Raw genomic sequence first — 25966 nt, forward strand, 5'->3', positions numbered from 1 at the left:
CCATAACCATAATCTTCTTCTTCAAAGATGAGAGTGTCACTAACTGAGCCATACTCCTGATAGTTATTATATATTATACAATTATATAATGTATGGAAAGTATACAGATGTTTTTACCTATATCCTATAAGGATGTTACTCCTGTAAGGATATTATTGCACAAGAAAACACTATTCCATTCACTTTAAACATTTGATCCAGGTTACCGATCAGAATTTACACACAGGATTGGGAAGAGGTGATTGATAGAAAACACATCTGTTGAGTAAAGCCAAAACAGTGGGCTGGCTGACTACATGACTCATTAATTTTTTTAACATTGCAAATGAGGCAGTAGAAAATCATAATTTTTATATGGGGCTATGGGTTCTTGCTGTTTATATCCTTCTCACTATTCCCCAGCATGTCAAGTAAAAGCTGTTATTTCCTGCTGTTCTTTCTGTGGTTTGTGAAACAAACGGAGAGAGAAAAGCTCTGGTCTCAAAAGACCATGTGGGAAACTTTCAAATGCTACTACAGTTGTGTAATGTTGACAGGCTGAGCCGAGTGATCCTTGTACAGCTTGCAAGTAAATGAGCATCTCTGCAATACTCAACAATAAAAGTCTCTAGTGGGGTAAAGTCACAGCCAAGGAAACAGAGCTCCGGGGCCAGGCTCTGCTTTCATTTCTACCTGTGCAACCCCACTGACTTAAAGGTACTTTCCCAGAATTGCAGTCTTTAATACCAGGCATAATGTTAGTGGCACATAGAGAATCCAAAAGTGTATTTATGATTCAGAGGTTCTAAGGCCAGAAGGAACTATTGTGATCAGCTCCTGTATAACACAGGCCATAGGATTTCCCTGTATGAATTCCTGTTTGAAATAGCACGTATCTTTTAGAAAAACATTCAGTCTTGAGTATATATACAGTATGTTTAGGCATAGTTGAGGTAAATAAACCTTCTCTTTTGTCCGGGACAGAAGGAGGATTGATGGGGGACACATCTCCAAATGGCATTCTGTGGTCCATTTTGAGTTTTATATGTGCACCTTTGAACTGTGTAAGGGTGTGTAGCAGAGTGGTCACCCGCTCCTGCCTTGAAGGGCTTAAAACAGCCCAGGAGAGGGCTGTGGCTGGGAGCAAGCAGTTCCCAGGCTGATTGGGGGAAGCAGGCTCAGCTGTGGCCATGCCCCAGGACTCAGCTGGCCCTTACAAGAGGGCAGTGGGGCAGGAACAGACAGTCTCCTCTAGCTGTGGAGGGAGATGGGCCTGGCTGCTGGGGAGCTTGAGAAGGTACCTGGAGTTGAGCAGGGCTGGGGGAAGGCCAGAGGAGTTGGGGAGCTCCAGCCTGGAAATCCCCAAGGCTGCAGGCCTAGTGTAAGCGGGGAACTTTCCTGGCTTCTGCACTACCCCGGTGAATTGGGCTAGCGAAAGGATCTGAATCCTCGCTCCCACTTCCTTTACCCAGTGGCCTCCCTGCCCTTGAGGACTCCCTTTCCACTCTCCTGTCTGGCAGAGTCCTCGTAACCCCAACAAGGCTGGGCCCAGGATTCCTGGGGGGCTTGACCCCCAACTCTGCTGTGGTCAGCGAGGACAGGGGCTAGGATGTCCCCACTCTGGGGTACTCTCTCTGCACTAGGCAGTTCTCTGACCCACTGACCATTACATACAAGTTAAAGCAAATACAAGTTATTTAATCAACAATTAATTTTAAAAAGAATAAGGGAAAAATGGGAAAGGTTAAAGGAAACACATCAACCCGCTCTGTGGCAGGGAACATCACAAACAGTGTCTCTGGAATATCCGGGCAGTTCACAGTCTGTTCCTTGTAAGTCCCAGGCCGCCATCTCAGGCCCTGGCGGTGCTGCAGGGATGCTGTGGGTTGAACACTTGCTCTGGTGGTGGCCACACGCTCTCAGGCTCTAAGTGGTAGGACCCTTCTTCCCAGTGTCGCCCCCGCCCTGTCGGGGTTACGATCCAAGCCTGGCCTGCAGAGCCTCTTGGCTGAGGCATCTCCCTGTGCTGGGCCTGCTGCCCAGGGTCCCCCTCGCTCTCCCCAGCTGCTCACCACACCCAGCTCCGGACTGCTTCAGCCCCAGCTCCACCACTCGGTCTCAGTGCTGCTGCTGCTCTGCCTCCAGCTCCCTGGGCTGCTTCTTTGGCCCCTCTGCCTCTGGTTGCTGCAACTCTGCTCCCAGGACAGGGCTGCTCTGCAGGCTGCTTCTGTGACTGTGCTCCCAGCACTGACCTGCTTCCTGGGCTGCTTTTCTGGCCCCTCTAGCTCTGGTTGCTGCAGCTCTGCTCCCAGGACAGGTCTGCTCTTCAGGCTGCTTCTGTGACTCTGCTCCCAGCACTGACCTGTTTCGTGGGCTGCTTTTCTGGCTGCTTTTCTGGCTCTAGTTGCTGCAGCTCTGCTCCCAGGGCAAGTCTGCTCTCTCTGGGCTGTGCCTCTGGCTTTGGGGCTGCAGCTCTGCTCCCAGGACAGGGTCTGCTCTCTCTAGGCTGCTTTTCTGGTCCCTCTGGATCTGGCCCAGCTCTGCTCCCCAGCTTAGCTTGGGCCCCTGCTTTCTCCTTAGCTCGGCCCCACTCTGTCTGACCCAGGCAAATCCAGCTCACACAGAGGACGGGACCTCCCTGGCCTCCTGACTCCCTGATTAGCCTGCCCGCCCTGTCATTCAGGCTGACCTGGAGCATTGGCCTCTCCCCATTGTTTCTGGACCAGCAGTCTCAGGGTCCTGGTTTCCCATAGACCCTTCCCCTTTCAGTACTGGGAGCTAGCCAACCAAAACATCCCCACTGAATGTTAGTAAGGGGGCAACAGTCCCCTTACATAAGGCCAAAAAGGGATCTTCATCTTGCAGGATTAGGCCATTAAAGGGACACCCTCAGAATACGAAGGCGGTCATTTTGATGCCTATTAAGACTTACATTTTTCCCTGATCTGATGAAGGGCTCTGTGTAAGCTTGGAAGCTTGTATCTCATCAACAAAAGTTGGTCCAATAAAAGATATTATCTTATCCACCATGTTTCTCTAGTGTCCTAGGACCAACATGGCTACAAATACATTGCATAAATTTTTCCCTTCCTCTTTTTTACCTTGCTTAGCATGAACACTTTCCCTACTAGTAGATGAGAGATATGAACTGACTGGATTTTGGCTGGTGGTGACATTGGTCATGTAATTGCTGGGTCTTCCTTATTATAATAGCTTATACATTCCACACTGCCTTTTATATTATAGACCATCTAGAAATAAGGGGAGGTAATAGACCAGCTGCAGTCTGTTACGCTCAGGAAAGATTTATGGGCCCTCTTCTCTTGAGGGATAGGGGTCAGATAGGGATTTGGAAACAAATACAGCTACCTATGACAGTGAGATCTGTGGGTGATTTGAAGGACTCTTCTAATATTACTGCTTTATGTAGGGAAGATGGTTTTTGACCTGGGTTGTCAGAACAATCTTTTACTTAATCTAGTAATGTAGCTTTACCTTGTCAATCTACTTCAGCCCCTGCACTGCCTGAATTTCCCAGATCCCTGAATTTTGATGGAGATTTGCAGTGTGTATGGGAAAACAACAACTTCAACAACTTTCATTCCATCTCCATGCAGAGCATTTTTCAGTTTATTTACAAAACTCCCTGGAATGAGAGCCGTTTGTGGTTCCTGTGGCTGATTCGAGGATTATTTCTCCTGTGCTGAAGATGCTAGTCAATAGAATTAAACTCTCTTCACCCCCCTGTTGAGGTTTTACAGTCTGTTGATCCTGTTTCTAACCAAATTGAGGGGGAATGTTTCTGGCAGCCAGCATATCTAATGATCAGGCTCATTGTGCCAGATGCATTTAATAATGCTGAGGCATTCCCCAGTGAATTCTTGGCCATGTGTGATGAAGGCCTGCTTGTTGGTTGATACCGCTATAAAATGGTCATGGATACTTTTCGAGGCTGTGGTGCAATCCCATACTTACGTTTCTGTTGCTCTTTGGACCAGCTGACGCTTGATGTGCAAAAGCAGTTGGTTTCTTTGCCTTCAGATGCAGAATGCCTCTTGGGAGGAAATGTTCTGTCAAGCCAGACAGGTATCTGAGGAGATTTTCCCCCATCCTTTTGGGATCTCTTTGTGAAACTATTTTAGTAGTCTTGAGACTGTACACCCTATGCTTTGCACCATGGAAGGCAGCAATGATCTGAAGTAAGACTAAAGTCAAGCAAGTCCTTTGACTCTGAGGAACAGACCCCTCCTATCCCATCCTCTTTAGGAGGAAATCTTCAATTGCTTGTGGATTGTGGAGAGGAAGGAGAGAGTTTATCTTGAACAAGGGGATCTCCAAACAGAACTATTTTATTTTTGTGACTACATCTCCTTTCCAAGTAAGAGTTACTAGGGTTTCCACAGATGTGGTCAAGTTTGAGGTTTGGTTTATATGGAGCTCATTCTCTTCTCTAGAGAAGAGCTACATGGAGGATTCCATCTTACAGAATCTTCTAGCTTTATGACTTCATGCAGGATCTGGTCCATTATGGATCACTTGTGACTGATAAAATTTAACATTTGCCTCACATGAGAGATTATTGGTCCAGGAAGCCATGAGTAACCATTCTCCTTAGTGGGGATTGGGACTCACTTCTACAGCATGTCCATTTTAGGAGCTGGTCTCTACGTTTACATCTTGGAGTTGAAGATGATAGGCTCAGTAAACGGAAGGGCAGAGAGACTAACTGATTTGTCCCAGGCTACAGTCCAAATCAACTCAGAGAACAGGAAAAGAATACAGAAATTCTAACTTCTGGCCTTTTGTTCCAATCACTAGGCCATACTCCCACCCAAATTCTATCTATCTAATCAGGGGGTGGGGGTGGAGGTTGCTAGATTCCATATATCTATAAAATCAAATGGCAAATCAAATTATGGGCAAGATGTAAAAATTTGTTTGCAAATGTTATCTGTCTAGTTTAAAAATCTTTTTTGTTTTTCAAGTTTTAGTTGCTGCATATTGAAATGTCCACTTATCATTTAAAATTAGGATTAAATTTCTTGTCCTTAACTCTCTATTATTTCAACTCACTGTTTCCAGAGTACAGCTTTGGAAAATACTATGAAAAAGGGAAATCTTAGTGATTTTATTTGCTAATGATACTCAGAATAATCATCTGAACAAACATCTTGCACTAAAAGAGCCCTCAAAGGCAAAAAGGCTCTAAACTAAGAAGAGAAGCTGAATAGTTTACAAGCAGTTAAAAAACAGAGGGTCAGATTCTGCCTCAGTACACAAGTGGGTGGGCTTGAGGCAGAATTTGAATCTCTGCCTCTTCACCTACGGTGGATATTTCATCCCATGTTCCTTCGTTGAGGGTGCAGGATTTTAGTAAATGGTCAAACTAACCTATGTTCAGACTGAAGGGGAGATGAGAGCATGCTCCTGCCTCTAGTGGATGCACCTCTCTCTGCCCTGCATTACTTTTATTCTGGCTCATAAAGATAACTCTGAGGAGTATGGGTTTTCTTTCCCCCCACCCCCTTTCTGTTTTGCCTTTGGAATGAATTAGATTGCACCAGATGCCATGTGGTTTCACAAAAGAACATTTCTTGGACTGGTCTACAAGTCTAAAACCCAAATCTCTTAGCTCTGCAGCTAGTCCCTAACCAACTAGGCCACAGCACCTCTCAGCCAAGACATTGGACCTCTCTGTGCCTTAGTCACCATAGCTGAACATTGTGGCTTCTAAGAATGCTTTGCACTTACCTAGCACTTTTTCACCTGTAGATCTCAAAGCACTTTCCAAGGCGGGTATGCATTATTTCCTCATTTTTACAGCTGACTTAACTACAGACAGAGATTTGAAACAATGTTTGTGTCAATGGCATTGTGATCAGGTTGTCCCACATTAGGATTCTGTTTCCCAGCTTTCCTGTGGCAAGTCACTCTGCTGTGTTGCAGTTACCCTGTCTGGACAAGAGGAGCAAAGCTACCAGTAAGAGTGATGGTGTGAGGTCTCCCTAAGCATTCAACTGCGGCTTTACCACAGAGGCAGAGTAAGGGGCAGCGCTTAGTTTCACAGTCCCAGGAGCAGACCAGGAACTAGACTGTGACTAAGGGGTCTAGTCCCTAGTTATCCTGTTGCTCCAGGGGAAAAGTAATCTGCCAATTTTATACCGAGTGTTGATTATTTCCCCGCTCCCATGCCAGCTCAGCTATGTTGGTCAGTGCTTTTGAGGAAAAGGGGTGTATCAGAGCCTAAGCTCTGCCAACTTCCTGTCTACTCACTTGCCACCCCAGTGTGCTGGAGGGGACGTACCAGTCCAGCAGGGGCTGCGCTCTCCTTCGCACATAGACCACTGACCAGGGTAGCACACGCAGGGGGGTAAGGTGAATGGAGAGGAGACCAAGGCATGTCTACATTGCCCGCTGGATCGACGGGCAGTGATCGATCCAGCGGGGGTCAATTTATCACGTCTAGTCTAGACGCAATAAATCAACCACTGAGTGCTCTCCCATCAACACTGGTACTCCACCAGGACGAGAAGTGCAGGCGGAGTCGACGGGAGAGCGTCAGCATCGACTTACCCCGGTGTCTTCACTGCGGTAAGTAGATCTAAGTACGTCAACTTCAGCTACGTTATTCACATAGCTGAAGTTGAGTAACTTAGATCGATACCCCTCTTGCTCCCCTCCCCCAGTGTAGACCAGGCCCAAGTTTTACCACATTCTGGAGTATCCTTTTAGTTTTGTTTTTTTTTTTAACTTTTTATTAAGGCAAAGTTACAATAAAATGTTAACATCCAACATAACTTGTTACTCATTTAGGATCAGTTAATATTCAAAGAACCCAGATAAAGATTCTGGCTTGTGGGCTGGGGAGCCCTCCTCCTCTGAGTACGCTAAACAGGGTGACCAAATTTCTAAATACTGAGCCTCTTTTTGGCACTTCTCTTGTGTACATACTTGGCGTGAAAGCTTTTCCATCACAAGGACAGTCCATATTTTACCCTACCACAGCTCCACAGGAAGAGGAGTCACATTTTTCCAATAACGTGCATTACAAAGTCTAGCTCCTAACAATAACAAATAAAGAAATTTGTCGTTCTGTTTAAAAGGTAGATCTTTTACTGGAGCATTAAGTCAGCTGATCAGGGGATCTCATCTTTTTTCATAAGATGAGGCTTTAATAATTTTGTCCCAAAACTGTCTAAGTCCTGGACAGAATCACCACATGTGCAAGTGTGTTCCCCTTTCCTCACAACCCTTCCAACAGAGCACCTCCCTAGTAGCAAAAATATGACAGGTCTTAACTGGAGTCAGATGTCAGCTCTACAGTAATTTATACAAATTTTCTATATGAGCAACACAAATAGAATATGTATATCTCCTTTCCATTATAGACACCCACTCATGCAGATCAATTTCTTGGTTTAAATCCCTCTCCCAGCTTCTCTTGTGTGTTCTTTTCAACATCTTTTCCAATCAAAATTGTATATATTGAGAAATTAAAGAGTTTGTTCCTGGGTCAACTCCTTATATAAGGTTAAAGGTCTAGATCAGTGGTTCCCAAACTTGGTTCATGGCTTGTTCAGGGTAAGCCCCTGGCGGACTGTGAGACACTTTTGTTTATCTGAGCGTCCGCAGGTATGGCCGCTCACAGCTCCCACTGGCCGCGGTTTGTCGTTCCCGGCCAGCGCGAGCTGTGGGAAGTGGCAGCCAGCACATCCCTGCAGCCCGCACCACTTCCCACAGCTCCGGGAATGGCAAACCGCAGTCACTGAGAGCTGCAGGCGGCCATGCCTGTGGACAGTCAATGGAAACAAATTGTCTCGCGGCCCGCCAGTGGATTACACTGATGGGCCACGTGCTGAATGTTGTCGACCCTTGTTCTAAATTGCTGAAGGATGCACAGTGCCGTGTCCTCCCCCCACCCCCCCACTGTTACCCTATATCACACTGAGAAATATTTCGCTGACGTCTCTAGTACTGAAAAGGTATGTTACAATACCTTCCTATTATCTACTTTAAAAACAACTGGTGCATGTAAGTACCGCAAGAACCAACTATTTTTAAGCAGAGTAAACCAGTGTATGTCTCTATAGTAAGAGACAATACAGTTTTTTCTCTCTGAAGAAATAGAAGGATACAATTGAAAGTGGAGTATAACTCCTACCTCTGTTCCATGCTGGGATGAGGGTAGTCTAAATGTCACAGTTAAGTCCGAACATCGGGTTGTAATTGCTAGAGATTAAACATGCCAGAGTGAACATTCCAGGGAAAAAATGAAAGTGAGCAGGATGGTTCTTTGTATCTTCTTATCAAGGCAATTTTGCATCAGATCTAAAACCGCCACATTCCCGCACAGCAGAATTCTATTCAAAAAGATTCTTAAACAATAAAGGAAATTACAGACTAGGGTAGGGTATTTTTTATCATCTAACTATGAAATAAAAAGCACAGGTAAATTAATGCACAATCTGTTTATTTTTGCTCTGTTGTCCTACGTACAAGGCCTACACAAGCACTGTCAGTAAAGCCATTGCTACTGAGGGAAAATCCTGATTATTCCCCAAGGTGCTAATGTACCACAATCAATTTCAGATGTAATTTACTGTTAGTTATTCTTGCAAGGTAGGAACATATCATCTGAGCTTCCCATTTTAATGTGTATGAAGGCAACTAAGAATATAATTGAAACAAAACGTCAGGTTGTAAGAGACGGAAGCAAAAATGAACCAGCCCTTGAAGACTTTCACATAAGATTTTAACACAGCACTCAGAGTACAGAGGCATCATCATGCCACTGGCTTGTCTAATCTCTTTTCTCCTTTTTAAAATAACTTGTCTTTTCAGTGCATCCCAATGTGAGCCAGGGTTGTCAAGGAGGGTGTGCCACATGTTCCGACTACAATGGATGCTTGTCATGCAAACCCAGACTCTTTTTTGTTCTGGAGAGGATTGGCATGAAACAGATCGGAGTATGTCTTTCTTCATGTCCAAGTGGATACTTTGGAACGCGGTATCCAGAAATAAATAAGTGTACAAGTAAGTGCTGGGGAAAGCAACGCTGTACCTGTATATTTTCTATTTCTGATATGAGACTAAACCTCATATTGTGTATCCCTATGAATCAAGGAAGTTAAATATTAGATTCTTTAGTTTGTTCAGCCTTTTTATTCTGGTACAATTAATATTCACCTGAGTGGAAGTTTAGACTGAAATTCACATTACCTGGGCAAAGCTTAAGTAAAAAATTTGTGTATGGATGACCTATCCAGGGTCATGGGGATGGACTCCTCTCCTGCATCCTCATTCAGAGGATACCAGTATAGTCCACCAGTGCCACAGCTACAGCTCAATGGCTGTAGCAGCAGACATGGGCCACCGCAACTGCACAGAGTGGAACCTGTGACCTCAAGGTCCATGCTGTTTATAAACTCATTGGCAATGCTCTTTTCAGTCCCCCAGCCTGCCCTCTGTTCCCCTCTGAGATAGAGATGGATACTGAGGAATACTGCTCCACAGTGAGGTTGCCAGAGCTCCTTTGTATGACCTCTCTGTAACTATACACTATGCACAGCATAACCACAATGGTGTGTTTGCGATTTGAGCGTGTTACTATAGTCTGGTCAACTGCCCATCTGTGGGGAGATGCTGAACTGTCATTTACTTTCAGTGGCGTTAGATGCCTAACTTACATCTCTTCCTTCCTCCTACCCATCAATACTTTTTGAATTTTGACAAAATTTGACATTTTGAAATTTGAAACAAAAACCCGGAGAAAAACCCTTTTTTGACCAACTAAACGACTACATGCCACAAGGGGCCACAACAGTGGTTCCCTTAATCCACCCAGCAATTTTGTTAATCTGTCCAACTATACTCTTAGCCCAGCAGAAGAATCTGTCCTATCTTGGGGCCTCTCCTTCTGCCCCTCCACCCCCACGAACATGATACAGTTCTGTGGTGACCTAGAATCCTATTTTTGACATCTCCGACTCAAGAAATATTTCCAACACACCTCTGAACAACATACTAACCCACAGAGAGCTTCCTACCAAGTCTACAAAAAGAAGGATTCTGGGTGGACTCCTCCTGAAGGTCGAAACAACAGACTGGACTTCTACATAGAGTGCTTCCGCCGACGTGCATGGGCTGAAATTGTGGAAAAGCAGCATCACTTGCCCCATAAGCTCAGCCGTGCAGAACACAATGCCATCCACAGCCTCAGAAACAACTCTGACATCATAATCAAAAAGACTGACAAAGGAGGTGCTGTCGTCGTCATGAATAAGTCGGAATATGAACAAGAGGCTGCTTGGCAGCTCTCCAACACCACTTTCTACAAGCCATTACCCTCTGATCCCACTGAGGGTTACCAAAAGAAACTACAGCATTTGCTCAAGAAACTCCCTGAAAAAGCACAAGAACAAATCTGCACAGACACACCCCTGGAACCCCGTCCGGGGTATTCTATCTGCTGCCCAAGATCCATAAACCTGGAAATCCTGGGCGCCCCATCATCTCAGGCATTGGTACCCTGACAGCAGGATTGTCTGGCTATGGAGACTCCCTCCTCAGGCCCTATGCTACCAGCACTCCTAGCTATCTTCGAGACACCACTGACTTCTTGAGGAAACTACAATCCATCGGTGATCTTCCTGAAAACACCATCCTAGCCACTATGGATGTAGAAGCCATCTACACCAACATTCCACACAAAGATGGACTACAAGCCGTCAGGAACAGTATCCCCGATAATGTCACGGCAAACCTGGTGGCTGAACTTTGTGACTTTGTCCTCATCCATAACTATTTCACATTTGGGGACAACGTATACCTTCAAATCAGCGGCACTGCTATGGGTACCCGCATGGCCCCACAGTATGCCAACATTTTTATGGCTGACTTAGAACAACGCTTCCTCAGCTCTTGTCCCCTAATGCCCCTACTCTACTTGCGCTACACTGATGACGTCTTCATCATCTGGAACCATGGAAAAGAAGCCCTTGAGGAATTCCACCATGATTTCAACAATTTCCATCCCACCATCAACCTCAGCCTGGACCAGTCCACACAAGAGCTCCACTTCCTGGACACCATCGCTTATTAGCACCGTAGTCACATAAACACCACCCTATACCGGAAACCTACTGACCGCTATGCCTACCTACATGCCTCCAGCTTTCATCCAGACCACACCACATGATCCATTGTCTACAGCCAAGCTCTACAATACAACCGCATCTGCTCCAACCCCTCAGACAGAGACAAAACCTACAAGATCTCTATCAAGCGTTCTTACAACTACAGTACCCACCTGCTGAAGTGAAGAACCAGATTGACAGAGCCAGAAGAGTACCCAGAAGTTACCTACTACAGGACAGGCCCAACAAAGAAAATAACAGAATGCCACTAGCCATCACCTTCAGCCCCCAACTAAAACCTCTCCAATGCATCATCAAGGATCTACAACCTTTCCTGAAGGACGACCCATCACTCTCACAGATCTTGGGAGACAGGCCAGTCCTTGCTTACAGACAGCCCCCCAACCTGAAGCAAATACTCACCAGCAACCACACAACAGAACCACTCACCCAGGAACCTATCCTTGCAACAAAGCCCATTGCCAACTGTGTCCACATATCTATTCAGGGGACGCCATCATAGGGCCTAATCACATCAGCCACACTATAAGAGGCTCGTTCACTTGCACATCTACCAATGTGATATATGCCATCATGTGCCAGCAATGCCCCTCTGCCATGTACATTCTGCCATGGACAGTCTCTACGTAAAAGAATAAATGGACACAAATCAGACGTCAAGAATTATAACATTCAAAAACCAGTCAAAGAACACTTCAGTCTCTCTGGTCACTCGATTACAGACCTAAAAGTGGAAATTCTTCAACAAAAAACTTCAAAAACAGACTCCAACGAGAGACTGCTGAATTGGAATTAATTTGCAAACTGGATACAATTAACTTAGGCTTGAATAAAGACTGGGAGTGGATGGGTCATTACACAAAGTAAAACTATTTCCCCATATTTATTCCTCCCCCTCGCTGTTCCTCAGACGTTCTTGTCAACTGCTGGAAATGGCCCACCTTGATTATCACTCAAAAGGTTTCCTCCCCTTCCCCCCCCCCGCTCTCCTGCTGGTAATAGCTCACCTTACCTGATCACTCTCCTTACAGTGTGTATGGTAACACCCATTGTTTCATGTTCTCTGTGTATATAAATCTCCCCACTGTATTTTCCACTGAATGCATCTGATGAAGCGAGCTGTAGCTCACGAAAGCTTATGCTCAAATACATTTGTTAGTCTCTAAGGTGCCACAAGTCCTCCTTTTCTTTATTTACTAGCCACCTAGGTGACTAAATAAAACAACAGGAATTATAGCTAAGTAATTCTCCTTACTTCTTGACGAATGGATGCTGGAGCATAATCCTATATTCATATAACCTCCGAGCCACTAAATAACTTCAAATGATTGTGCACTTTTCTCTAACAGTATCTCTAGAGTAAATAGAACAGGAGTACTTGTGGAACCTCAGAGACTAACAAATTTATTAGAGCATAAGCTTTCGTGGGCTACAGCTCACTTCATCGGCTGCATAGAATGGAACATATAGATAGATACATACATCCAGGACACACCACACGATCCATTGTGTACAGCCAAGCTCTAAGATACAACCGCATTTGCTCCAATCCCTCAGACAGAGATGAACACCTACAAGATCTCTATCAAACATTCTTAAACTACAATACCCACCTGCTGAAGTGAAAAAACAGATTGGCAGAGCCAGAAGAGTACCCAGAAGTCGCCTACTACAGGACAGGCCCAACAAAGAAAATAACAGAACGCACTTGCTGTTACCTTCAGCCCCCAACTAAAACCTCTCCAGCGCATCATCAAAGATTTACAACCTATCCTGAAAAATGATCTCTCACTCTCACAGATCTTGGGAGACAGACCAGTCCTTGCTTACAGACAGCCCCCCAACCTGAAGCAAATACTCACCAGCAGCCACACACCAAAAACACTAACCCAGGAACCTATCCTTGCAACAAAGCCCGATGCCAACCCTGACCACATATCTATTCAAGTGACACCATCATAGGACCTAATCACATTAGCCACACCATCAGGGGCTCGTTCACCTGCACATCTACCAATGGGATATATGCCATCATGTGTCAGCAATGCCCCTCTGCCATGTACATTGGCCAAACCGTACAGTCTCTACGCAAAAGAATAAATGGACAAAATCTGACATCAGGAATCATAACATTCAAAATCCAGTAGGAGAACACTTCAACCTCTCTGGCCACTCAGTAAAAGATTTAATGGTGGCAATTTTGCAACAGAAAAGCTTCAAAAACAGACTCCAACGAGAAACTGCATATTAATTCAAGCTCAGCAAACAAGATACCATTAACTTGGGTTTGAATAGAGACGGGGAGTGGCTGGGTCATTACACATACTGAATCTATTTCCCTGTGTTAAGTATCCTCACACCTTCTTGTCAACTGTCTAAATGGGCCATCTTGATTATCACTACAAAAGGGTTTGTCTTTTTTATTCCTGCTGATAATAGCTCATCTTAATTAATCTCTTACAGTTTGTATGGCAACTTCCACCTTCTCTCTCTCTCTCTTTCTGTGTGTGTGTAATATATATACAAAATCTTCTTACTATATGTTCCATTCTATGCATCCGATGAAGTGAGCTGTAGCCCACGAAAGCTTATGCTCTATTAAATTTGTTAGTCTCTAAGGTGCCACAAGTACTCCTGTTCTTTTTGCAGATACAGACTAACACGGCTGCTACTCTAAATCTAGAGTAAATGTAACCATGTCCTTTGTATATCACTTGCACAATAGCGTGTGTGTGTGTATATATACATATACAAGTTTTATCATATTGTTAAAAATCCATGTCTGGTAGCTAGCTTCTATCCTGTATGAATGATATAAACATAGTAATTATGGAAAATGCTGTGGGACTGCAACAAAAAGTAATGGAGCAGAAATCAATCAATATGAAAAGATAAAGAATTCTGAAATATGTTTTTAACTCTTCCTGAATGAATGGAGATATACTTGATGGACCTGATTCTCCACTGCCTTGCATTTTAGCTAGTCGTTTACCCCTGTGCGATGGAAGTGCAATGTGGATGTCATGTTACAGTTCTGATCTGATGGCATTGTGCACCAACTTTGCACAGTTCTCAATGACTACCCAAAGTGCAACACAGTTTTGAATGCAGCATTGTTGGCCGAATTCTCATTCTCATTTCCCACAGTGTAATGGGGACTTCACATGGATATGAATAAAATGTATTCTCACTGGAAGACCCTTGTACATTGCCAGAGTGGCATAAAGCGTAAACTTAAACTTCGGCATACGTGCAAATCAGGGACTTTGTGTCTAACTGGGGTGAGTGAAAGTGACACAGGTTATAACTCTTCCTGTTTTGTATTACAGAATGTAAAGCTGACTGTGATACCTGCTTCACCAAAAATTTCTGCACAAAGTGTAAAAGTGGGTTTTACTTACACAACGGAAAGTGCCTTGAAAACTGCCCTGAGGGGCTGGAACCCAACAATCACACGATGGAGTGCACCAGTATTGGTAAGTAGAGTCTCTAGCCTAAGGCCCAACCCTGCAAGTCCTGCAAGTGTGGAACTCCTATTGACCACACAGGGAGTCCGCGCAAGGGGAGGACTTGCAGGAATAGGTTCAGAGTTAGGAACAGGAAACCCAGCACTGCATCTGAATTATTTTTAAGAAAGGTTCAGTCACAAGAAGTGTTCTCCAGTGCTATATCTTCAAGACGTTTCCTGAATCTGCCCCTGGCCCCTTCAGAACAATCCATTGCCCTCTGATGAGCAACTTCCAATTATTAGGGGGTCTCTTGTGCCAGTTAAGCATAGGCCAATGTTTGGGACGATATGGAACACCTCAGGAATTCTACCTCAGGGATTCCTCCCTAAACTCTCCAGCACGCAGGTGAATATCGGTTGTACTATACCCCTACAGGAAATGCAGCATGCTTCCTCTTGCACACCGGGCCAGCTCCACTAACTGGCGCTTGGGGTTGGAGGGCAGGTGTCTTGCAGTATTGCCAACCTCAAATGTTAAAAAATCACGAGTCAGCCCCCTTTCACACACACACCCCCCCCCCGATCATGAGATTTTATACAGATACAGGGGTTTTTTTATTTGTCTTCTGGTTTCTGAGGCTTTAAGGTGCCTTCAGGTCACATTTTTAAAGCTTTTGTCCAAAGCCATGAGAAGTAGAAACTCACTTAAAAACTAATGGAAGCTGAGATTCTGATGTAATCATGTGACTCCAGGAGCTGGGGCTTTAATTAAAACTTCAAATATTGTTGCAAATCAAGATAAAATCATGGGAATAGGCAACACTGATCCTGTCACTTGGAAAGCGCATAGAGGGGAACAGTCCTTCTGCTTCTTGTACTGCCTCATGTTGTGCAGCCACAGAGCGCTGTGCTACCGCCTGGCACTGGTGGAAGTCTGCTCACCCCCATGAACGTGGATGTCAATCTCATGGAACCAGTGGAAGTTGTGTGCATATTTTGAGAGGGAAGCAAAGCTTGAGCAGGTTTGAAAGGAAGAAAAACAATGTACAATAGTTTTGCAGCTCTCTTCCCAAATATATATTTACCTCAGGTGGGGGTGACGGTTTTGATAGTGGGATTTCCAAGCAAGGACTTTCATCCCATCCAAGAAACCTGAAGAATCATTTCTGCTTCTTTAGTGTGTGTTTCAAGCTGCCTAGGACCTAGCTGCTTTAACAATGAGTCAGTCTTTACTAGGAAAAGTCATTAAAAGCTGCAGAGAAAAAACAGACCTTTGCTGTGCATGTGAAGACCTATTATATTAACAGGAGAGCCTCACATGTAATATGAAACGCAAAATGAGCCACATAACAATTAAGTGGAGATTGCTTGAGATCAGCTGTCTTCCAGGGTTTGTAAAATTTGGAAATAAATTGCAGAGATGGAAAAAACCTATTAGGCCGTTAAATCCATCCTCCTCCTATTGTTGCAGGGTGTATTCCTCTAGATAGAGGATGTCTGTGGTATTAAATGTATACTACACTTAATCTGCAGAAGAAAAATTAGGAGATGGGCTGAACTAGGACAATTATTCAAAAGCACACTCCTAAACATTGAGAATTATCTACATAAGCATTACCAAAGCGCACAAAATGCGCTAGGTGATGTGCAAGTCTAGGAAGGCACACTCTTTGCTAAAGAATAAGGGAGCTGGATCCAGATCTCCCTGGTTTGGGCTTTGCAGAAGCAAAACCCTACCAAAAAGTTCTCCAAACCCAACATCTCCCCCAGTTTTGCCCATCTTTACCTGGTGTGTGTTACAAATAGCATCCCTTTCATGGCTCTTGACAAAGTTGTTCAATACCAAGACAGTGAACAGCATGGGCCTGATTCTCCTCTCACCCAGGTGTGAATCAAGTTTGATTCCACTGAAGTCTGTGGAATTATGCTTCTGTAAAAAGCAGTGTGTGATCAGAATCAGGCCCAATGTCTCATTTTTGCCAAAACCAATTTTTTTTAATTTTTTTTTGGGGGGGGGGCTATAATTCTGGAGTGTAACTGGCAAAATCAATGCAGCTAGTGTGAAATAATTCTACTTGTACATAATTGATTAGCATTATTTTACAGTTGAGTACATCCTGGACAGGCCAAATTCTCCTCTTAGTTATACCTCTGTAGTTCCAGAGTAACTCCATTTAGGTAAACAGAGTTACTCCCAATTTGGACAGGTGAAATTGAGAGCACTATTTGGCCCATTTCTGATCTGAGACTGGCCTTAGAAAGAAGATTTATTTACTCAAGGCCAGCCTGCTTTTCAGTTTAAAGATGAATTCATTTTTCTTACATTTTGGTTGGTGCATAATAAAACGAATATCTTGTATGCATTGTGTGCTCCTAAAGCTTCCAGTCCGGCTCAGCATGTCATATGTTTGTTACAGTGCATTGTGAAGCTAGTGAGTGGAGTCCATGGAGCTCCTGCACAAAGAAAGGAAAAACATGTGGCTTCAAGAGAGGAAATGAAACAAGAGTCAGAGAAATTGTACAGCATCCTTCAGCACAGGGCAATCCGTGCCCAGCTACAAGTGAAAACAGAAAATGTATTGTACAAAGAAAGAGATGTCAGAAGGAAGGAAAAGGTACCATGTTATCATCATCATATGAGATTGACATTGGGTTTGTTTAATAATTCACCTCTGAACTCCTGGGCCTGCATTTCTTAAGCCACCAAAACGCCCACTGGCATTAGTGTGTGTTTGGCCTGAGTGAGCAGATGTGGAATCATGTCCTTGCACAGAGTAAAAACTGCACCGACCCCTTACAAAATCTGCCTGATCAAACTCTAGAAGTATCTCCTCTCAGTGGGTTCTGCAGGCAGAACAGCCATTGGCGTTTAGTGCAAGACCTGGGTGTGTAGTTAGAGGAAACCATACAGCTAAATAAGCTGAGGCCAAAAATGTTAGCCCCATACTCTAAGCTGGGAATTTGGTGGGAAAGTGCACTGCACCAACCCATATACCTGGCACAGCATTCTTCCCACAGCTACTCTGGCTGTCACACGGGAGGGGATGGAACCCACCGGCTCGTCCCAGTTCCTGCTTCTTCCTGCCCACTCCTCAACCACATGCGAAGAAAAGGTCACAGCCCCACAGAGGCTGTTCCCCCCTTCTGCACTGTTACTCATGGTATGGGTAGAGCACTGGGAGTAAGAAAGGGCCTTACACCCCTCACTCTCTGCCTGGACACACAAGATGGGCCATGCTTTGGGTCCAAATTAGTATTTAACTAGTAGATGAAAGCCTGTGCTGTCCTGCAGGTATAATTTGTAGTCATGTGTGTAAAAAAAGCCCCAAATGGCTGCAAAATGAAAAATTGGACATTAACAGACTGCAAAGCCCATGGAAGATTGAACCTGGTGATCTTCTGAACAAGAAGAGCCCTCACCAGGCTTGTAGCTGTTTCCATCGCTTCACACTAACTCAACAGACATAAGCTTCAGAGTGATATTTGGGGTGATTGTGTGCGCTGGTTATGTGGTTGATTTGTGTCTGAGGAGCCTGTGTGTGTGTGTGTGCGTGCATGCGTGCGCGTGTGCTGGGAGATTTGCAGTGAGTTGCGCAGGTGCCAGTTGGTCACATGGGTACTCCACCAACTGGGCAGTTTCCCGCATATAACCAATGAACTTGTTGCATGCAAATTAGCTGTAGAGTAAGGGTAGTGATTGGCTGAATTACCTCTGCTATGACAACGCCCTAGGACTCTTGGTATGACATACACATGCTTACTGTAGCTGTACACCTCTCAGGTGTAATTCGTAAAATCAAAATGGCTGAGAGCTTTAAAACTGGATGGTAACAGACTCTGAAATCCGGTGACGAATCAACCTGGTGATATTCTGAACAAAGAGCTCTCAGCCATTCTTTTAGCTGCTTTCATCACTTCACATTAACTCTGCAGACATTCTAGGCTTCAGAGATTCCCAGAATCCTGTGTAGGTTATCAGTTACCAATGGTTTGCTGCAAGTTACGCACAGAAATGGACAAACTTTTTGCTACTATTAATATTCTTAGGGCTGGATTGTTTCATAAGGCCACGGGCAACAATAAAGGATGGGGTGTTCCTGCCCCACGCAGGAGCATCACAGAGAAGGAATGATGACTCAGGGAGCTACAATTCCCTTCCTGCGTCCTCCTTGCTGTGGGAGGTAGTGATCAGGGCTGGCCTATGGGAGCAGCAAATTGTACTTTCCTCCACCCCATACTAGCTTAGCTTTGCTGGGTAGCGTACTGAAGGTGGTGGAGCCAAGGCTCCCCATCCACACCCTACCCATCTTCTCTGGTGATAGCGAACAGAAAGAGCAGAGCACCCATTTATTTCTATATACCAGCAATTCGCAAACAGGTCCGCGCGGGCACTCCAGGGGATCCACGAGTCAACTGCACGTCACAGAACAGCTGTGGAGTGGGGGTGGGTCCTGGGGCTGAGCGCCTCTTGGAGCTAGCATCTGCACTGCTGCGAGAGGAGCAGGATCGGCCCGCCTGAAACAGCAGGGCTGCATGCAGAATTCACACTGTGTTTTCGGACGTGCTGGCCGGCTCCTCCCGTGCTTTCCTCTGTTTCACGGCTCCAGGCGGTCCACGAGTCATGGCCGGGGCTGCCGGCCCTGCTGATCACTCAGCCCCAGGACCTGCCCCCACATCACAGCTGTTCCGCGGTGTGAAGTTGATTAGTGGGGCCAGTGGCCCCGGCCATGACTCTTGGACTGCCTGGAACCGTGAAAATCAGCAGCAGAAGAAAGCACAGGAGAAGCCAGAGCAAAGCCGCCCCTGCCAACCGGCAGGCACATCTGAAAGCCCGGTGTGAATTCTACATGCAGCCCCGCTGGCTCGGATGGGATGATCCTGCTTCTCTTGCAACAGTGCAGACGCTAACTCCAAGAGAGGTGCTCAGCCCTTGGACCCGCCCCCACTCCACAGCTGTTCTGCAGCATGCAGTTGACTTGGATTCAGATACAAATAGGTTCTTACTTCCTCTGAATGCTGCTACGCAGTTGCACAGCTCGAGAGACAATCTAGCCAACCCTCAGTAACTAAGGGTCAATAACCAGTTTTTTGATTTTGGAGGGGGGGGGGTTTGCGAGGAGGGGCAGGGATATTGTTTTGTTTTTTGCTGCCAAAACCTGAGCAAACAACACAGGACTGAACATTAATGCTGGGATTGTAAATAACATTTTTCTTGGGTGATGATGATGATGTTGTGCATGCATATGGTATTTTGGCAGCATCTTCATATTGGTCAAGACATTTCACTTTGAAAAATGTCTGCTGTTCATGTGTAGTTAGTACTTTAAACGAAACTCCTCACGTATTTTACTGTCAATTCTTACTTTGTGCGTTATGGGACTTGTGCCAAACCATATTTGCAAAATATTGTATGCCACAAAAAGTCCTTTAAGGTAATAAATCTATTTTTGCAAAGTGCATAAGGTTGTTTCTTTTGAACCAGTAATGGACCTGTTTTACACCCAGTATGGTATAGTATACACCCAGTATAGTATGCCCTGTTTTATGCTCAACACTTTGAAACCAGTGTGTGGTTGGATGAAGTATAAATTACAACAACATCTTTCCCAGTGGGATTTGTGTGTGTGTGTATGTCTGAAGGCAAAATGGAGCCCTTTGCTCTTTTGAAAGTTTTTAAATCCACAGCTACAGCATACCCCCGTAACAGTAGCCATGATTCTCTGTCCTGTCCGCTTTCGTACACCTCCATAAAGGAGATGGATTTTTTAAAAAGAAAATCTTTAATAAAACCACGGAAATTCACAGAAAAAGCCAACTAGGTTAAAATAACATTAAGGACGGGATTATGGTGACACAAGCCAGGAAACTGAGACTTAAGGCTAAAAGTCTATACTTACTTTTCTACTGGAAAAAGGGAAATGAAGCTTTTCACCTTAATCTCCAGGCCACGTCTGCCTCCTCACTCTGACCTCCCCCTCTTCCACAAAAAGAAAGTTTTGTTCCTTCTTGAGTGACACCTCAAATATACGAGAGCTCCACAGGCTAAATTCATTCAGCAAGCTACACAGTAGGAAGCAGGGGGAAAGAAAGTTCTAGAAAAGCAAAGGGAAAAAAAGCAAAACTGGGTTGACTGTTAAGAAAAAAATGAAAACCACACTTAAGTAACACAGAAAGCTATTTTGCAATGCATATGTTGTTACATCTATTATGTTAAAGGCCACTGACAGATCTAGTAGTATCAGCACTGATGTTAGTCATTCCTCCATGGTCATAAGCAGATCATTAGCTAGTTCAGCAAGTGCTGTTTCCGTGCTGAATCTAAGTCTGTATCCTGACTGTTAGGGATTTAGAGCATTGGCAAAGGACAAGTGATGATGAGTTTGTTTGCCACAATTGTCTCTGTGACTTGGCTCAGGAAGGTGAGATTAGAGACAGGGTGTTAGTCAGCTAAATTGCTGGTATCTTTCATAGGCATTTGCCTTTGGTGAGTAGGCAGATTCAGATAAAGCGCATGGAAAGATTCTTTTCTTTCATTTGGCTGTTGTGTTCTTTGGTCTGTCAAGATGGGTTGAATTCTGCTTCTGTTTTCTTCTCATTGAAGTAGAATGAGAGGTCTTCATTGGAGAAGGTGCTAGGTTCTGAGGCGGGATGTAAGCAAACTGGGATAATTAGGTGAATCAAACTGTAAATAGTTATCCCAGTCTCGATTTATAGGCTACCGCTGCCCACATTAGCCAAGATGGACCACTGGCCTCATCCAACATAGCAATTTCTATGGTCTCGTGTCCCAAGTAGGACACTCTAACACTTCCATCCTCACCCAAAACTTCTGAGGGTTTTTTTTGGTATTTTTTTACCCATTCCAAGCTATGATGCCCAAATTCATCCAGTCTGCAATATACTTGATCCTTTGCCCAGCAACTGGTCCTGCTTCCCAACTGATCCCTTTCCTTTCTCTCCCTCATCTGTGTTTTCTGTCTTATAATCCATTCTCCAAGACACAAGCACCCTCCAGTTTAATGAGATGCTTCTTTTCCCTGCCAATGTTGAGATCCATCTTTGATTTTGACTTTTCAATGAAAATCCCACTGCATGAGAGTCAATTGGTGCACTAGTTTGCTATGATCACTGCCATGAGACAGATGATGATACCAAGTACTGCTGTGATTTCCAGAGGTGCAAAATGCATTATGGGACACACTGGAAAAAGCACCATGGGTAGAATTGAGCAAATACTGCATATTATCCAGAAAGATTTCCTTACATTTTTTTCATAAATGAACTTTTGGCCATACTCGTGACCTTTTTTGTGGTTCTGCAAAGGTACATGAGATTGGCTTTTATTGGCGGGAAACCAAACGTCAAAGTTGCATTCACAAATATTTGTGGAAAATGAATTTTAAGTTTTCATTCATGAGTTTTTCTGCCAGAACTGCTCATCCAAATGTGGAAAAACTATACCATGTGACTTATCTGACCAGTCACAACTAAACAATACACTTGGCCTCACTACTATTGAATGCTATCAAAGAACATTTCATCATCAATCTGCCAAGATTAAAATATTAAAAGTCACAAATAATTATGAATAAAGAATATATCATGGGAAACAGTGTTTATTATCCAAAAAATATGCAGGCTAAATGTATCAAATACAGGTATTTGTTGTGGAACATTAATTAATGTATTAATTATTATTATTTATTTGTATTACTGTAGTGGCTAGGAGCCCCAGTCATGGACCAGGAATCCTTTGTGCTCGCTTCTGTAAAAACACAGGAGGAAAAAAAGGACAGTCCTTGCTCCAACATGCTTACAATTAAATATAAACTAATAGACAACAGCAGATGGGATCAATTATTTTTAACTGGAGTTTAGTGATCGTCAACTCAGGGCAGCCTGGAAGCATGGTACGACTGTGCTGAGAATTGCTTTTGAACAGGCAGAAGAGAGAGCGCTCCCTGGAAGCAGGTTAGCCCAGGGGGTTTGATAGTTAGTACTTTGCTAAGGAAAACCAACTGTGTGCTTTGTTGTTCTTCAATGCACCCTAGAAGTGGGGAGGAAGCAATCTCTTTGGGCAGGGAGTGATCTCTAGGTGAAGAATGCAAGAGACAAAGGAATAAGGGGGGAAAGAGAAGGATTTGGACAGGAGCAATTTTAATGAAGAAGGGATTATATTGAAATAAGTTGATGGAGCTAGATAGATGAAAAATGTTCCTATTCTCCATTTCATATATCTGAAGCTAAAGGTTCAAGTTGGGTTTGAATAGCCAGGAAGGCCAAGATTCAGGACAGTTCTGTTGTTTCATTAAACTAGTTCATTCATCCCTAATTAGTGTGTGTGTGTGTGTGTCCAACATATTTCCAGACCGGATCTGATAAATATGCAGTTGGCTCTCATAGATATAGTTGGAGTCCTATCAGGCTTTCATTAGATTTCCAAAAACACTACTCAGCTAAAATTCCCAAAGCCATTCATCAAGGTTAGAGTAGCTGTTACTTTAGCTGAAGACAATGTAACATAATACCAGCAGGCTTAAAATATTAAGTGATAAATTCCCCTTCCTTACACTCACTCACACGCCACAGAGTCACACACATCAGTGGAACACAAAGGGCTGCTAAGTAAAGTAAGCTGCTCATTTAGTATTTCTCTCGAAGAAAAAGTTGTGTAGCTGATCTCTGATCACTTTCTTTTGTTTATAAGCCTGGCTTTCATTAGCATTCAATTAAACTGTTCCAAACAGAACTGACAGAAAAATCACATGAAGTTTGTAACAAAAGATAAACAAAACAGGAAATAAAAAATAATTATATTGTGTATTGAAAATATAGCTCTCTTGGAGTTAATAGCAAATTCTCTGACATCATTGGGGCCAGGAATTCACTCTTATTGTTTAGTAACCAAAGGGAGCACTGTTGAGGGGCTTGATGCAAAATCCACTGAGGTCAACAGGAGTCCCCCACAGTCATTTGATCCCATCAGTGTCAGTTTGCACGTACAAATGCAATGTTGGGCCTGCATAATGATTGAGCATGCATTGTGAGGGCCTCACTTGTGGAACAGGATGTTGAAATTTTGGACCTTAATGTCAACAGAATATCCCAGATTGCACTGATTGCACATAATCTTCTTTCTTATTAATGCAAAATAAAGAAACATGCAAATATGTTTTAAGGGGAGGTTTGCTGTTTGAGAAGTTAAATCTATAAAATGGGTATATTGGAATTTCTGCCTGGGTGTTTCTGTAGGGTTAGCAAGAGCACCTGGCTAGTAATGAACCCTACTGCTAGTATCTAGGACAGTGTTGCCTAAAGTGTGAGGCTGGCCTCCCTGGCAATACTGTAGCCTCTTTCAGGAGAGGCACAGGCAGCCCAATGAAAATTGACAGGAGAGGGAATGAAATAGTAGATTATGTTCTCCTTAAGTCTTGACAAAACAGTATTATCATAGAATATCAGGGTTGGAAGGGACCTCAGGAGATCATCTAGTCCAACCCCCTGCTCAAAGCAGGACCAATCCCCAACTAAATCATCCCAGCCAGGGCTTTGTCAAGCCTGACCTTAAAAACTTCTAAGGAAGGAGATTCCACCACCTCCCTAGGTAACGCATTCCAGTGTTTCACCACCCTCCTAATAAAAAAGTTTTTCCTAATATCCAACCTAAATCTCCCCCACTGCAACTTGAGACCATTACTCCTTGTTCTGTCATCTGCTACCACTGAGAACAGTCTAGTTCCATCCTCTTTGGAACTCCCTTTCAGGTAGTTGAAAGCAACTATCAAATCCCCCCTCATTCTTCTCTTCCGCAGACTAAACAATCCCAGTTCCCTCAGCCTCTCCTCATAAGTCATGTGTTCCAGTCCCCTAATCATTTTTGTTGCCCTCCGCTGGACGTTTTCCAATTTTTCCACATCCTTCTTGTAGTGTGGGAAACTACACTGGACACAGTACTCCAGATGAGGCCTCACCAATGTCGAATAGAGGGGAACGATCATGTCCCTCGATCTGCTGGCAATGCCCCTACTTATACATCCCAAAATGCCATTGGCCTTCTTGGCAACAACGGCACACTGTTGACTCATGTCCAGCTTCTCATCCACTGTAACCCCAGGTCCTTTTCTGCAGAACTGCTGCCGAGCCATTCGGTCCCTAGTCTGTAGCGGTGCATGGGATTCTTCTTTCCTAAGTGCAGGACTTGGCACTTGTCCTTGTTGAACCTCATCAGATTTCTTTTGGCCCAATCCTCTAATTTGTCTAGCACCCTCTGTATCCTATCCCTACCCTCCAACATATCTACCTCTCCTCCCAGTTTAGTGTCATCTGCAAACTTGCTGAGGGTGCAATCCACACCATCCTCCAGATCATTTATGAAGATATTGAACAAAACCGGCCCGAGGACCAACCCTTGGGGCACTCCACTTGATACCGGCTGCCAACTAGACATGGAGCCATTGATCACTACCTGCTGAGCCCAACGATCTAGCCAACTTTCTATCCACCTTATAGTCCATTCATCCAGCCCATACTTCTTTAACTTGCTGGCAAGAATACTGTGAGAGACCGTGTCAAAAGCTTTGCTAAAGTCAAGGAACAACACGTCCACCGCTTTTCCCTCATCCACAGAGCCAGTTATCTCGTCATAGAAGGCAATTAGATTAGTCAGGCATGACTATTATGTATTAGTGCTATTGTATTTGTTATTGTAATGGACATCCTGCAGTGGAGGAACACCTGCTTAGTCCAAAGTGGAAGCAACCCATGAGTAGGGCTCCGTGTCTGTCACGGAGGTTGTGGAAGTCTCACAGATTCCGTGATTTTCTGTGACCTCTGTGACTTCTGCAGAGGCCAGTGTGGCTGATTCCAGGACCTCCCAAGCATCTGGCTTTAGGGCCAGCTGCTCAGGTGGCCCCCAGAACAGCCACACTAGCCACTGCTCTGGCGGCCCTGGCAGTGGTCCCCGGGCAGCCGGTTGGAGCAGCCATGGTCCGCGGTCCCCAACAGCTGGTGCTGTTGGCCCCAGGCACCCCCCCCAGCAGCAGCCCCCTATGTCCCTCCAGCGACCCCGCTCCCCCATGATTTAATCACAGGCATTTTTAGTATAAGTCATGGACAGCTCATGGGCCATGAATTTTTGTTTATTGCCCATGACTTTTACTAAAAATACCCCTGACTAAAACGTAGTCTTACCCATGAGGAATGGGAAAGTAAATAGGTTGGCTATCCCTGTCTATTCCACACATTAAAAATGACAGGCTTGATCCAAAGTCTATTAAAGTCAATGGGAGGCTTTTCATTGATGTCAGTGGATTCTGGGTCAGGCCCATAATTCTCAAATGTACTATGTTTTAATAACTGCTCCTAATCTAAAAAAAGAACAGTC

General features: G+C 44.4%; 1 protein-coding gene across 2 annotated transcripts in view; it reads left to right on the forward strand.

Annotated features, from left to right (window-relative positions):
- The window catches only part of RSPO3 (R-spondin 3), an 87306-nt gene that overhangs the window by 31494 nt on the left and 29846 nt on the right, over positions 1-25966 (forward strand). The window contains exons 1-4 of one of the 2 annotated variants that reach the window (XM_043542872.1): positions 6351-6570; positions 8821-9012; positions 14465-14611; positions 17001-17198. In XM_043542872.1, coding sequence (XP_043398807.1) covers positions 6378-6570; positions 8821-9012; positions 14465-14611; positions 17001-17198 — 730 coding nt within the window. In that variant the 5' untranslated portion in view covers positions 6351-6377. Of the gene's footprint in view, positions 1-6350; positions 6571-8820; positions 9013-14464; positions 14612-17000; positions 17199-25966 lie in introns of those variants that run through there. The other variant, XM_007064397.3, reaches the window with a different exon arrangement.

The sequence above is a fragment of the Chelonia mydas genome, chromosome 3 (genome assembly GCF_015237465.2).
Source record: "Chelonia mydas isolate rCheMyd1 chromosome 3, rCheMyd1.pri.v2, whole genome shotgun sequence".
Taxonomy (NCBI): Eukaryota; Metazoa; Chordata; order Testudines; family Cheloniidae; genus Chelonia; species Chelonia mydas.